Here is a 14,224-nt window from a genome sequence, read left to right as displayed (position 1 = left end):
AAAATCTCGCTTCTATTTTTCAGACAGATGTAAACCATTTGGAATTATGATAAAAATTTGGCATTGCGATTTTTTATTCTCACAATTTGATGCAAAATGGTTAAATCGCAAAATTAGGTACTTGCGTAAAATAAGGAATCTACAGTGTTAGAGGAATGAGTCTGTTTATTGGTGGCAGTTGTCTTCTAGAAACTATTGTGGGAGGAATTAAACTGTCTACCGGTGGCGATTGTTTTCTAAGCTGGAATCTAGACTGTTGACTGATGGTAATACATTACATATGTTGATAAGTGCAGGTTTTTTATGAATCTTAATTACTGCAGCCACATCTAATTACATATAGATAATTTGGTGTTCATGTTTTTTTTTGTTCAATTTCAAATTGATACAAGTTAAATGTAGAAGGTGCTATGCTAGGGCAATCGACAACTTTATTTCTCAACCATGACAGTGGTTGTATACTTTTAGAACATGGCGCACGATTTTCATTAAATTTCAATTACCAGTACTTGTTTCAATTTTTTAAAGCCAAACGTAGGCAGCTCATGTATTCTAGTTCAAATGAATACAGCTATGTCAGTCAATTCAGCAAGCTATTGTTTGTCTCCAGTTGGTGCCACAATTGATATTGTTTTCCTGTTTGTACAATTGCTGGAGAACAAACAAAACTGTATGTAAACATTATCACCTGTTGCCGTTTTACATACTGTTTGATCATTGAAATCCAATACCAGCTACTTCACTTGTTTGTTTCTCTCTAAATCAATTATTTTAATTGATTGACTGCCTTCATAGTTTGAAAATCTTAAAGGGGTTTCTGAACATGCAAGTATAGGTGAAGTTCATGGTGTTAATTACATCAAAGTTTAGCTGACCTTCAGTTAGGTCTCTTAGATCTTTGACCCTTGATGGCTCTGAAATATTGGACCATGGCTTCCTTTCCTCTTTCTGCTAGAAAGCCATGAAATGTTTTTGGCTTTTTGATACAATGTATAACAGAGAATGAAACCCCACAAAAATATTTGAATCTCTTCTTTATTGACTAATCTTTGCAGACCTCTCAGTGTCCACTCTGTGGCAATTAGTAACAGCTAGTCTTTGTTAATCCTAAATAGGATGTTGCAGACATCTGATCTACAAATAGGGTTTACCATATTTTATTCTCCTTTACCTCTCATGGAGTAAAAAGGTTGATGTAAAATAAATCTTAATTGTATTTTTTATCAGGAAGAGCTAAAATAATTACCCTAAATAGGGACAGGACTCTAGTACCTAATCACCCTAAATGCAGAAATTTTAGAGAGAATTTGATTTTCTTTTCCTAGACCCCACATAAAATTAAATAAAGGTTGGTGTAAAATGATTCTTAATTAATGCTTTTGTCTTAAAATAGATAATTAAAAATTAATTAATTGTAGATAGGATCAGACCTTCATATTGAACATGTATTTAATTTCCCTGTAAGCAGACATTTTATGGAGAATATATAATTTAGGCCTTAAATTATTAGTGAGAGTTTGGAGATACTATACAACCAGTGGATAAAATCAAGAATTACCTTTTTAAAAAATGCTAAAATTTGCTTCCTGGTAACTTATAACATGCTTAATATTTTGTCCAATTTAGAATTCCACTTATTGTAGATTGCACTCGCACTATCCGTTACATGTAATTGTAATTTGAAGGCTGTTGTTGCCAACATAATGTTGTTTGTTGTTATCAGGATATAAAAGATATCTAGTCTCTAAGTATGTCACTATATAAATGCCTCTGTTTTACATGCATTATCATTTAATTGAAAAAATATGCTAGTAGGCCGCAAACCCCGGAATAGTCTTTTCTGGTGAGATTGCTTGTGTTTATAACTCAATCTGATACTGATTTATTACGCTGATTTATTAAAACAATTTATTATGCTCCTCACTTCAACATCTCAACTGTTGCCATGGCCACTAGTCAAATAGTCCGTTGGTGCCCATCTTGGGGAATGTGTGCTTCTGTTAAATGAAAAGAGTCAGGTTGCATAACGTCATATTGTTAATTAATCTTGTCAATAAATCACTTTGTATTGATTTATGATATTTAATCAAGGTAAAAATTGTTTCGCAGTGATTATGAGTAAAATTATGACAAATTAGCCTCATCATTTCCATCCATTTGCCTCAGCAAATATCTGAAGGCTTTTACAAAATCAATTTGTCAGCTCATTGCCCAATGTTTCTGAACAATTTATGGTGCATGGTAATTTGCACAGTGCATGCGGCAGTTCAATTATTTTTTCTAATTGCTTTTCACTGTTCAAGAAGGTCAATTTGTAAGAAGTGCCATAATGGTGAAAAAAAATAAGCTTATAATTAGGGTTGTAAGAAATCTTAAGATATATACAACTGTTTGCTCTGATGTTCATACGGTTACAAATTTAAGTCATAATCCCATTGTTGAAAATGTTTGTTATTTATTATAGAAATTGAGTCGTTTCATTCTTGTAAAAATTTGTTTTGAATTTTGGTTCAATAAAACAAACCTTGGATAATTTGTGAAATGCAAAAAAAAGTTGAAGAAGTGTTGAAACAAACGTCTATTAGTCATGGAAGTCTTGGCGGAGACTGCTTTGATTTAATGTTCAGTTAAACAGTGCTCTTACTGCAATTGTGTCTATCTTTATACGAACCTTATTGATTAAATTCAGAGGGGAAAGGCATGTCTATAGAAGAGCAGATGTAAATCTGCAGACAAAACATCTGACTGTCCAGACTCTCCTACTCCACCTCTCCCCCTGGACACGTCCTGGTTCAGTCAATTTATTACGAGGACAATTCGTTTAGCTTTTTTCTTCAAAGGTTTCTCTGTTGTATGGCTTTACAAGCATATATAGAAGTCTTTTCAAGAATTTCTTGGGATTCCAACATCTCTTCCCTGCTGTTGCTGTCATTAAATGCATCCATTTTCCTGTCCCTGTGACCTGGCTGTTATAACTTTTGCTGCAGTAGTTGCCAGGAACTGCCTATTGATTTATCATTCATGTATTCCTGATGAAGATTTTATCAAACCACTCAGACAGAGAGAGATGTATACAAAACAAAGAAATCATTAGATGTACCACAAAGTATCGCCTATACGCACACATCTCTATCTCTCATTTATCATGAAGCTTCGCTACTAATGCACTACTTTTACCATGAAAGAATGAAGATTTAATGGGATTTTTTTTTTATTTAACAAAGCAATATACCAGAATACTAAGAAGAGCAATTCCATTTTACAAATATCTGTATTTCACAACTTTCCATTTCTTTATATTTTTTAGAAGCAGTAGTTTGAGAATGTCAGAGAGGTAGCCAGATGAGGTCAGACATCCTGTGGACATTTTGGTACACCTGTTCTAGGATTTCACCTGGGTTTGTCGACAGGTAAGTCTTTAGTTTGGATTTTGACAGGCATAGAATATCTGAACTTAGAAAAATTTCATGCATTTTAATATTTTGGTATTTTACATAATCAACAAGTAGAAGTCAATGACAAATCTCTTTGAAGATTTCATCAAAGTACCAAAACATTAATTTGCATAATATTTTTCTAAGTTAAGATATTTTATACCCCTGAGTGTAAAACCAGGGCCCCAGGGGCACATTTACAGTGATTTTTACTGGAGAAACACAAGAGTCAGAGGTCTTTTATGAAGATCAAATGTCAGATCAATGCCAAATCTGCCACTTTTATCCTGTGAAGTCCGAGTTATGTGATTGTGAGTCAGCTCAAATTCTACAATCAACATATGTTTACATCATTGCATTTAAGGCAGTGATGAGTGAAATTTTGGTAGTTTTTGAATATTTATAAGTGGTCAAAACTTCAAAGAGAAATTAGATGTGTTTACAAAAATAAATTTTTAATGCTCTATTCATTGTTACCAAAGTTTTTCTCATAAAACCCAAATAGTTTTGCAATTTCTGATGAGACCTTTTAATAGCGAATTATTTAGAAGACAAAGAACAATCTAGTTTAAGTTTTGACATTCTACTCTAGTGTATCCAGTGATGCAATTTGTGTAAGCTCCTTGGCATTTCTACATTCTTAGTGTTTTTCATTCTTCCATTTCTTCCCAATTTCCTAATTTTCCTTGAAACACTCTGGAGGGATTTGCAGTGAGTGGTCTTGGTAGGAGGTCCATAAGCCAGGGCCAGCAGTCTGTGGTTCTTGTGGTACAATGCACTGATTGATGGGGTTACGTAGGAAGTTGCCCCGGACTTCTACTCTGCATTAAAACCTGGGGATGTTTCCTGGGATCACTTTCTGATTTCTGAGCACATAAGAAGATTTTAGGGGATGTGCAGGATTTTTTCTCCAGAGTTTGCCAGAGAGACCTGGGTGGAATCAATAGTTTTGGTTTTCAGTGGTCTTGTTTTAAAGCTCACTGTTTTAAGCTCACCTGGTCGATTGTACAAGTGAGCTTTATATGTCTGTTGTCATTGATGTGAACCATCTGTGTTTTTTGTTGTTTTTTTCTTTTGGCATTTTGATTTTTTATTTGAAACCAATGGTGCAATTTCAACTAATTTAGCAAAAAGCATCATTTGTTTTAATGCAGAGTCAAGATTTTCCTTGTTGGAAACAAATGAAAATAAGGAAGGTTGTCTTAAAAATTCTTGTCTCGAATAGTTAATGGAATCCATTACATAAGCTTCGATCCTGACATGTATAAGATTTTTAAGCTTTTTGAAAGATTTTTCAAGTCTTGTCTGACATACAGTAACCATTGGGGTCAGAGAACAAAATCTGCAAAATATAAATGTTATCAAGTTGATTTATACCATAAACAGTGAAGGTCACAAGTTTTTTGGAAATTTTTTTTTTGGGGGGGGGGGTGTTTGAAGGGGTGGTCAAATTTTGCATAAGTATAAAATGAAAAAGTTTACTGAAAAAAAATAAATAGAGACTATGAACTGACAGGAGAATGAATGCAAAAAAGTTTGAAGAAATTTCTTAACCTCTAATTATACTAAATGTAAACTTTGGGGTCAAAGAAGGGTTACTTTGGCAGGCTACTTGGGTCATTTGCAGGTGAGCAATGTGGCCCTTAGGTCTGTTGTTAATGTCCTGTCTGGTTTATCATGAACTTGTGGTAGAACTTCACCAGTTTTTGTCTCACAATCTGCTGAACTTGACTGCGTGTGCAGACAAAAAAACAGTGTTTGCCTTTGGTATTCAAAGTTTTCTTTTACTGCTATTATGGTTAGGCAGTAAACTGTGTTTATATAATTGATATTTTCAACCAAAAACTGCTTCCTTCACACATTCTGAGTAGATGGAGTCTCAGAATCCACCGATTACATAAGAGTTTATACAATGATATTGTTTGACATAATCTTGTTTTATTTCTTACGTCTGCCGGCTTGCCCTTTCCTAGGTTTCATTGTGTGCCAGTGATGCAATGCATTGTTCTTCCATCCTATGAGTAATTATTAAGCTATGTTACCTTCTCCAGATTCTTTTTTTTTTTTTTGAATTGTTAAGATCACCCGCAGTCATGGATTACTTTCAGATCGCTGTTTATTGGAAAGAAAGTGGTTGTGCAATTTTGTTGTTAAAATCTCGCAGTAAGTAAGGATATTTATTGTGATGTTCACCCAGATTTATTTGTGTGAATTAAATATATCTATACATTTGTCATAGGAAATATAGAATGTGCTTCGATCTGCACTGAAATGCTCATAAAGGGCCTTCTGAATTTCATGCTTGATGTGAATCTTTGAATAGGTAATTAAAAAAAAAAATGGACTTGTCGATTGGTTTATTGATTTGATCTGTTTTCTTTTGTGATTGGTGCCTCTCCTTTATAATACATCTGTGCTTCATAATATCAAATTAAATATCAATATTCCAAACTGTATATACATGTATTGCCTCAGACAAGTGTGTGTATGTGCTACATTGCCCCCCTGAAGTGCCTGTACGAGTTCATCTCATCTGTCAACACTGTTGTATAATGATTCATAAGCTCTACTCATATCTCACATATTTAATAAACAGACAACAAACAGGTGTGAATCCGAGGTTCAAAAACCTGGATTAGCAGCCAGGTATGGAGAGTGGTCAGCATCGAAAGTCTGATCACCTGTGACACCTCGTCTCTCCAGCCTCCCCCTCCAATCTGAGGGGCAAGCCATTGCTTATCTTGGTCAGTGCAGGGCTTATCTGTAGGTGTTAGTTACAGAGAAGGTGATAGCAATAGTAAACAAGATTTACTCCGTTATAGGTGAAATTTACTGGGTTATACAAAGCTTATATTGGCCCTCTTTGTCTATGGCTAATTGTCAGCGTGTGTACAGAGAAGATGGGATGTTTACAAAGACCAGACTATACAGCCATTTAACGCCATACTGATAGGAGGGAGAACTTGACAGGAATTATAATTAGGGGTATACAGGTATACATTGGAAGATGATTTAATCCCTGGTCTGTTCCTGTCCACCATGATTGATAAAGTGATAGGGTGTTGGAATTAAGTGTGGACCAGGATTATAAAATTCAGGGATCCCATTGGAGTGCGTTGTTGACATACGTTAGGGGTCACACTAACTCCCATTATATACAGGCTGATTAGGGTTGTGTGGGTATTGATTGTGCGAGCGCTGACTGGACAGAGAGGAAGTGAGAGAGCCGAGGAAAAGGAACTCCTGATCTGACGGACATGGATTATAGTGTTTTCCGTTTGCATGGAGGGTTAACGACAGTTGTGAGTGCTTTTTCTTCTATCGTATTTATTTTTTTAAACTTGGGTTATTTTGGTTTTTAATATTTTAAGAGGTTGAGCAATCTGTTTCTTATTATATTTTGCACAGCTGAGCTGTCTGTTTTTAAATGTAAACCTTTTTTCATAATTAACTCCATTTTAACCAGACATCTTACAGGATGTGTATGTAACCCTTATTAAAGGATCTGCGGTACATCCTCTAAAGTCAGCCTCTCTATTGCTCTTTAGGATTATTTTCTCACTGCTCGTGTTTCAACTTGTAATGCATTGTATGAAAGCAGATTTTCAGCACACAGTTTGTATGTATATAAACTTAACTTCCTCAATCATGGGCATGTTATTACAATGTATAATGTATTTTGGATTTGCTGAAAAAATATTCCTTTGTCCATAATTTTCTATAGAGAAGAATTCATTGTTGTCAGCAAAATTACACTCGGCAAAGTGTGAGATTAATTAAGCTGCATATCTCTTTTAGAATTTTCAGTAATTTCATATAATACCATCTTCAGGAAAAATTATTTTTCACCATGAAATGAATGAGACCTGTCTTATTGAAGAGACTCTATTAATCTAAATTTAGAGTGAATATTTCTGATGCATCATCATTTTGATTAAGTTTGGTAACCTTGGTGCACTTTCTGTTCACTAAGCAATGCCTCAATCTACTTGGGATGCTGTGCTAAGAACTTTATGGAGAAACTGTATCAGATTCTATCATTGCTGAGAGTCTCCCAGCTGTGCCTATATGGATGTCAAGTGCATGTGAATGAAGAGTGATGTAAGAGTGATTAACTTTTATGCAAGATTCCATTGAATGGTTGCTGATTATTATCAGTCAGCAGATTATTAGAGTCCTTTGCTATCAGTCCAGTTGTAATAAGCTAGTCAACAGATGGCTGGAGATGATAGATCTACTGACTCCCTGCTGTTCCGGTCACTGACTCTCCCTCCCCCTCACCAAGACAACACTCACAGCCTCCTGTTAATTAACTTTCAGTGTCTAAAGCCAGGTGCCCATTGGAAATCATTCAGTAGGCTTTGTGTGATTATTAGATTTTTTTGTGATTGTGAAATACGAAATGTGCATGGTGATAAACTGTTTGCATGGAGTCTGGAGGTGGAAAGTCAATATCTTGTGGATTCTTGAGGTCAGCAAGAGTAAAAGCTGGGTAAATTCTGCCACTGTAGAAAAATATTGATTATTGGCAATTAATGGAATTTTTATACTTGTTAATAATTGACAGACCATTTACAGCAGAATTGTGTATTGGGACTTCATTTAGGGTTAGGGTGAAAGTAGAGCCCATCAATAATGCAGGCAGCTGGGTGGGTTACAAATTGTGTATTGCAATTGTGTGATGTTGTACCACCCACAAGCTGATCAGAGAGGTACAGCTTGTTCTCTTCAATAACCACCAAACTGATAGGCCCTTTGGGGCTGGAAGCAAGAAAACCAGATCAATAACCCACTGGTTGTGTTCAGAAAACTTTTCACAGCTCAGGGTGTCTGGTGCCTTGTTGCTTACATAATGCAAATACAGCAACTATTACTTTGCATCTTAATATCGTTGAGAACACCACAGATTTTAGTAATTATATTTTCCTGTGTAATCAGAAATCTGACACACCTGTTTTATTCTCTTGAATTGGGATTTCCATCTTTTATGGTCTCTCTGCTCTTATGCCTTGCATCCTCTTCCTCAAATGAGGGATTTTCCAGAGCATAGGAATTACTTTCCTTTTTTGAGAAGTCCTTACTAGAAATAGTTCTGGGAAATAATTTGTAAGAGTTGAAAAGTTGCTTGGTGGTGGGTTTGTGAGTGCTACGGTTCAGCCTCAAAGGCATTATAATTACAATGAGTTATCCCTCTTGAATGTTGTTGACTGCATGCCCGCATTCCATTGACAGGTAAATAGACAGGTAAAGAGAGCAGGTGTCTGGGGGGTGGGCTCTGTTTGTCACCTGTGATGCTGACACAGGTAGTGATACTGTTGATCTGTGGGGGGAGGGTAATGTATCACCGATCAGTCACTGTCGGTAATGCTGTTCAGTGATCCTGACGCGATCTTTAACAAATGGGGAACTTGACTGATCGCTGAGGCGTTACATGTAAACAAATAACAGATCGCTGAGGCGTTACATGTAAACAAATAACAAATGTGTGTTTATGTGTGATTACACAGTGGTAGGGAGGATGTACTTTATCAGATGGTGTAAGGACAATATAAATGATGTTCTAAATTGGTGTATCTGAACGGAATTAGAATTTATTATGGAGTACCTAATTATAAATACTTTGGTAAAACCAGGTTAATTTTGTTTCTGTTTGTTGAACATTTGATACAATTAACAAATCTTTCTACATTAAACCTTGAAGATACTTTTAGTGTCATTATAATTTCCTCTGTTACTCATAAGAGAAATGAATATTTTCACAGCTTAGCTTATTTTTTCTAATGTTAATTTTGTTATGGTTACAGATATGATGTCACAAACTTTGGTGGAGACAGTGTCCATTAATTATGAGGATTTCAATGACAGTTTCCTGACCTGTGGCACTTGTCTGTGTATCTACGACGCAGTGGAACACTCTCCCAAACTCCTGCCATGTTCCCACACTGTCTGTAAGAACTGCCTGGAGAGAATTGTAGAGGCTCAAGTCCATGACACCGGCTACTTCCGATGTCCAATTTGTCGGGAACACATTGGCGTACCTCGCGGCGGTGTGGTTGCCTTTCCGCCTAGTTACATCGTGAACCAGTTGTTGGACTTGATGCAGCAGCAGAGAAGGGACGTGATTCCGAAGTGTTCAACACATTCCAACCAAGAGCTGCTATTCTGTGAGACGTGTGACTCGGTGTTTTGTACACAGTGTAGCGGAGGTCAACATAACGGCGCGGGGGCTAGTCAGCACACTGTGATTCCGTTCTCTATTGCAATCAAAAGGATGTCCGAGATACTACTGTACAAAGCACACCTCTGTATTAATAATCTCAACCATGCTTATGACAATGTGTCAGCTGAAATGCAGCTGTTAGAAAACTCTGTTGAAAAGACTGTGGAATCCATCAACAGATCATTCCAAGATATTATTGCCATGGTGGACAAGCGGAGGCATGACTGCTTACAGTGGGTGCGCAAAATACGAGAGGACAAGCGCAAGATTTTGCGTGAACAACTTGATTTGATCCAGGGTGAAAAAGACCAGGTTCAGAGCGAGTGTGATGGACTCCAGTTCCAAGTGGAAGTCCGAAACATCACAAAGAAAATTGGAGATCTCAATGAAAAACTAGATGCAACAAACACATTATCTGAACCCAGAGAAAACTCATTCATGAAGTACGAATTCAGGCACAATAATTCGATTAAAGAAATCAGCAAAGCTCTGAATGAGTTTGGCCGAATTAACACAAGTACCACATTTCCTGCATTGTGTTCAGCTAAAGCAGGGGAAGCAATCTCCCACCTCAAGTCTTCTATGGTCATTCACACTGTTGATTACCATGGCAACCCCAGGACCACTGGTTCTGACCCTGTATGTACAGAGGTTCGCACCGAGAAAGGCGAGCTAGTGGAATCCAAAGTTCGAGACTCGGATGATGGGTCGTATGAAGTGCAATATGTCCCGCCAAGGGCAGGAAAGATTAAAGTCTTTGTCAGTATTTTTAACAGACCCATTAAAGGAAGTCCATACATTGTTGATGTCTCCGATCACATAAATCCAGTATGGAAATTAGGATCTCGTGGGAAGGGGGAGGAGAATTTTGTTCAGCCGGTTAGGGTGGTGTTGGATAGTGAAGGGACTCTGTTTGTTTCTGATACGGGTAATAGCAGGATTAAAGTCATCAGCAGTGCTGGTGATGTCCTCAGACATATTGGCCCCGTGGGTCTGGAGAATCAGGGTGGGACCGGTCTGGCCTTGACCCCAGATGGCAACATAGCCATAGTAAACTGGAGGACCAAGACTGTCTCCATAGTAACCAAAGAAGGTGAGCTAGTCAACAAATTTACCAGCTCCGATTTTCAGGAGCCTACTGATATCGCTGTCAACAGCAAAGGGGAGATCATTGTGGCTGACAATGGTGCCAACAAGATGTTGATGTTTGATGCTCGTGGGAAACCCCTCACTTCTTTTGGGGGCAAGGGTGATAAAGATGGACAGTTTAAGCTCATTTGTGCCATAGCTATTGGCAAGTGTGATGAAATACTAGTCGCTGACAACAGAATCCAGATTTTTAGCAGGGATGGCAAGTTTTCACGCATGATTCCAGATCAAAAGAAGGGACAGTATAGCGGTCTAGTTGTGGATGCTGGCGGACACATCCTAGCCACAAAAACGGAGAAAGGGAAGAGCTTCGTACAAGTGATGAACTCGAGCGGGAAGGTGATGTTCTGTATAGACAGCAACAGTGACAGGCTGAAGCGTCCCAGCGGCCTGGTGAACACCCCGGATAACCATGTTTATGTAGTAGACCTGGGCAATGACTGCTTGAAGAAATATCGATACAGATAGGCTTCCCTTCTTCCAGGTAAGGTCAGTTAAATATCAAGAAACCGATTAATGAACTTGTTTTCAAGTCAGTTTTGGAATTTTTGTGCAATTGAACAATGATAAGAATAAATTTGGTTTGGTGAAGTTTCAGATGGACTTAAATTAGATTGTAAAGTAAAATGACCACATTAACCTTTTGTACTTTCTCTGTTTGTAGATGTTGATCCCAACAGGTCATGTGATAAAACCAAAAAAAATCCATTCCTGCGTCAGGAAGAACAAAACCAAACAACGTAGAGACAGACAAAAAATTGTGCAATGTTTCCATGGAAACTGGAGACGGTTCAGACTCGGTGTAAAGCAAAACTTGTGTGCTATGTGGATTTCTACGTGGCACTTTTTTTTTTATTATTGAAGATAATGTAATCAATGTAAAGTTTGTTAAGCTTGCATGTATTCCAAAAAACCAAGAAGTGTATTATCAATATCAAAAAGGTAGATACTTACAGGTATACCAAGCATACTGTACATTAGAATAAAAACTGAGAACAGTGAACTTGATACATTTTGTTTTAGTGTCAACAGCGTTATGGACAATCAGTTCTGTTATTAAGTATTATGGCTTCAATAATCCTCATAATTCATCAAGTTCCAAACTTCCATCTTAGCTTGTCAAGGTCTGTACAGCAACTTTTGTTGGAACCTCTCTATTCTGACCCCTGTGAACTCTGAAACACTGTCACTCAAGTGCTAAAACTACAAAAATTGGATTATCCAACAGTCTATTCATTCCAGCTCAGACTTTTGTTTCCAAGAGCACAGATCAGACTAGTCAGGTTTCAGTGTAACTGCTTATTAGCCTAACAGTGCCATCTTATGCCATCTTATGCCATGTGTATACCCAATGTAATACTGTATCAGGTTTTGCCATCCTATTCTATATGGTCTATATGTACAAACTGTCAACATCTTTGTCTTACAGTTGTATCATTCTGTGTAATGTAACATTATGTAACTGGACCGCTCTGTATCATCTCATTGTATGCAGTTCTATGTGACATGGATGGGTATTTTGAGATAAGGAACAGCAATCTTTGGAGTAACTTAATGGTGGCAGGCATTTGACAGGATTTCTATGTGGACTGAAATCTCATCGTCAATGTCTGCCATCAATGTACAAGAATCTCTATACAGTATACTGGAAAATCTTTGCCTAAAAATTTTTTATTTCCACCTATTTTTTTTTTAATATAAAAAGAAGCTACTGTAATTTAAAATTATACTTAAAAGCTTCTAAATTGAACTTAGTTTGGGAAAATTTTGAACAAGGCAAAATCTTTTACTAGCATAATTGAATGAAAATTGAGGAATGGGGCAAAAATTATACCCAGTGTACTGTATTTCTTTCTCCATCTTATTCTGTGAGTCTGGTGTATAAGATCAATATATAATGGTACTTTGTGTCTTTGTTTTATATAGAATTATAGATAATTATTCTTTGAGGGGTTTCAATTTACTGAAACACTGTGTACAGTTTATTTACCTTGTGATTTTTTTCATTGATGCTAATCCATTCTGACACTTTGCTGAACTGTATATGAAGCATTTTTTTTTAACAGTGATTTTCTATGCATTTGAATGAAACAAAAAATGAGATCACTACAGTCTAGAGTCAACACCTGCAATTTGTGATATGTGAAAGTGTTTATTATAGTTAGGATAATTAATTGGAGTACATGTGTACTACATACTAGTAGTTTTACCAATATGTGAAACAATGGTAGTTAGTACAAGTTTTACCAACATTGTGAGAAAGAAATAGCCTGCAACAAAAGTGATTCCTTCTTGTACTTTAATTGTTAAAAGAGTCTTGATTCTGTTTATTTTTTCCATTGATGGCATGAATAAATGAGTGAGTAAAAAGATGTTTGAATATGTAAAAAAATCATTTTCCAGTCTGTACATAACATTAATTAAAAGTGTATATCCCAGAAAACGTGGGAAACCATCAGATATAAATATGATCTATAAAGGATATGACAGCTGTTATGAGCCATGACAGGGAGACAAGTAGTCTGTTAATGATTGAGATTAGGTATTTCATCTGTACATTTCGATCAATAATGATTGAATTCTTGCAGTGAGGTACATTTTTAAAAATGTAATGTTTTCTGGTGTATATATACTGATTTCTCATTCAATTTTTTTTACGACTACAGTAGTTTTTTTTTAGATAAACTGTTTGTCTGGGTTTTTGAAAGAATTTATGAAACTTTTTAAGGTTATTTTTCTTAATAAGATTTTTAATTTAGATATTAAATTTGAATGAGAGTGCTTTAGAGAGGTTTACTTGAACTATTTGTCCAGTGTTTATATAGCTGTGTTTGGCATGAAAAATGGCATATGATTTTATTATGGAAATGTGTGAAATTGTAGACAACAAAACTTTGTGTTCGTCATATGTTTGCTTTCTGTAGCATATTGTCGATGTGAATGTAAACTGCCTTGACAAAGTTATGTTCATGTTATTCATGATTTTACACAAGAAAAATAAAAACAGTAGTCATTATGATGCAAATACATTCTTTTCTTTGTTCTTTGTTTACAAGTTCTTGAATTCTCATTCTTCCCATTTTTTGATTGACTATAATTCTTCAAATTTGTATGCAACTAAACACTCAACTTTACATTATTTAAATTCAAATTGTATATAGATTAAATGCTTATACAAATTTTGAAGCTTGCAAACAAAACGTTTGTACATATACTAAAATCATATATTGAATTAAACATTATATGAAACCAATTCCAAAATGATCAATATCAATTCGTTAAGAATGTTTATTACACAACCGTTGTTAGATGATAAACTTTTAAAACTATTTCTATGTACAAATAAAGAAGGAAAGAAAAATGTAACTAAGGAAGGAAAGATAAATTTATCTACATTTTTCCAAACATTGCAAAATAAATT

The 14,224-nt window shown here is 36.0% G+C and overlaps 1 protein-coding gene across 11 annotated transcripts in view; it reads left to right on the top strand.

Moving 5' to 3' along the window:
• The window catches only part of LOC128190019 (tripartite motif-containing protein 2-like), a 28,867-nt gene extending 15,035 nt beyond the window's left edge, over positions 1-13,832 (top strand). For 7 of the 11 annotated variants that reach the window (XM_052861881.1, XM_052861875.1, XM_052861877.1 and 4 more), the window contains 3 exons: positions 3,308-3,410; positions 9,239-11,287; positions 11,468-13,832. In XM_052861881.1, the coding sequence (XP_052717841.1) occupies positions 9,241-11,271 (2,031 nt within the window). In that variant the 5' untranslated portion in view covers positions 3,308-3,410; positions 9,239-9,240 and the 3' untranslated portion in view covers positions 11,272-11,287; positions 11,468-13,832. Of the gene's footprint in view, positions 1-3,307; positions 3,411-3,511; positions 3,746-6,013; positions 6,737-8,911; positions 9,058-9,238; positions 11,293-11,467 lie in introns of those variants that run through there. The other 4 variants (XM_052861874.1, XM_052861873.1, XM_052861883.1 and 1 more) reach the window with 4 other exon arrangements.
• The last annotated feature ends 392 nt before the right edge of the window (positions 13,833-14,224 follow it).

This window comes from Crassostrea angulata, chromosome 6 (assembly GCF_025612915.1).
Source record: "Crassostrea angulata isolate pt1a10 chromosome 6, ASM2561291v2, whole genome shotgun sequence".
NCBI classification, from domain to species: Eukaryota; Metazoa; Mollusca; class Bivalvia; order Ostreida; family Ostreidae; genus Magallana; species Magallana angulata.
Note: the sequence above shows the minus strand (reverse complement) of the source record. Positions and strands in the feature narration are given on the sequence as shown.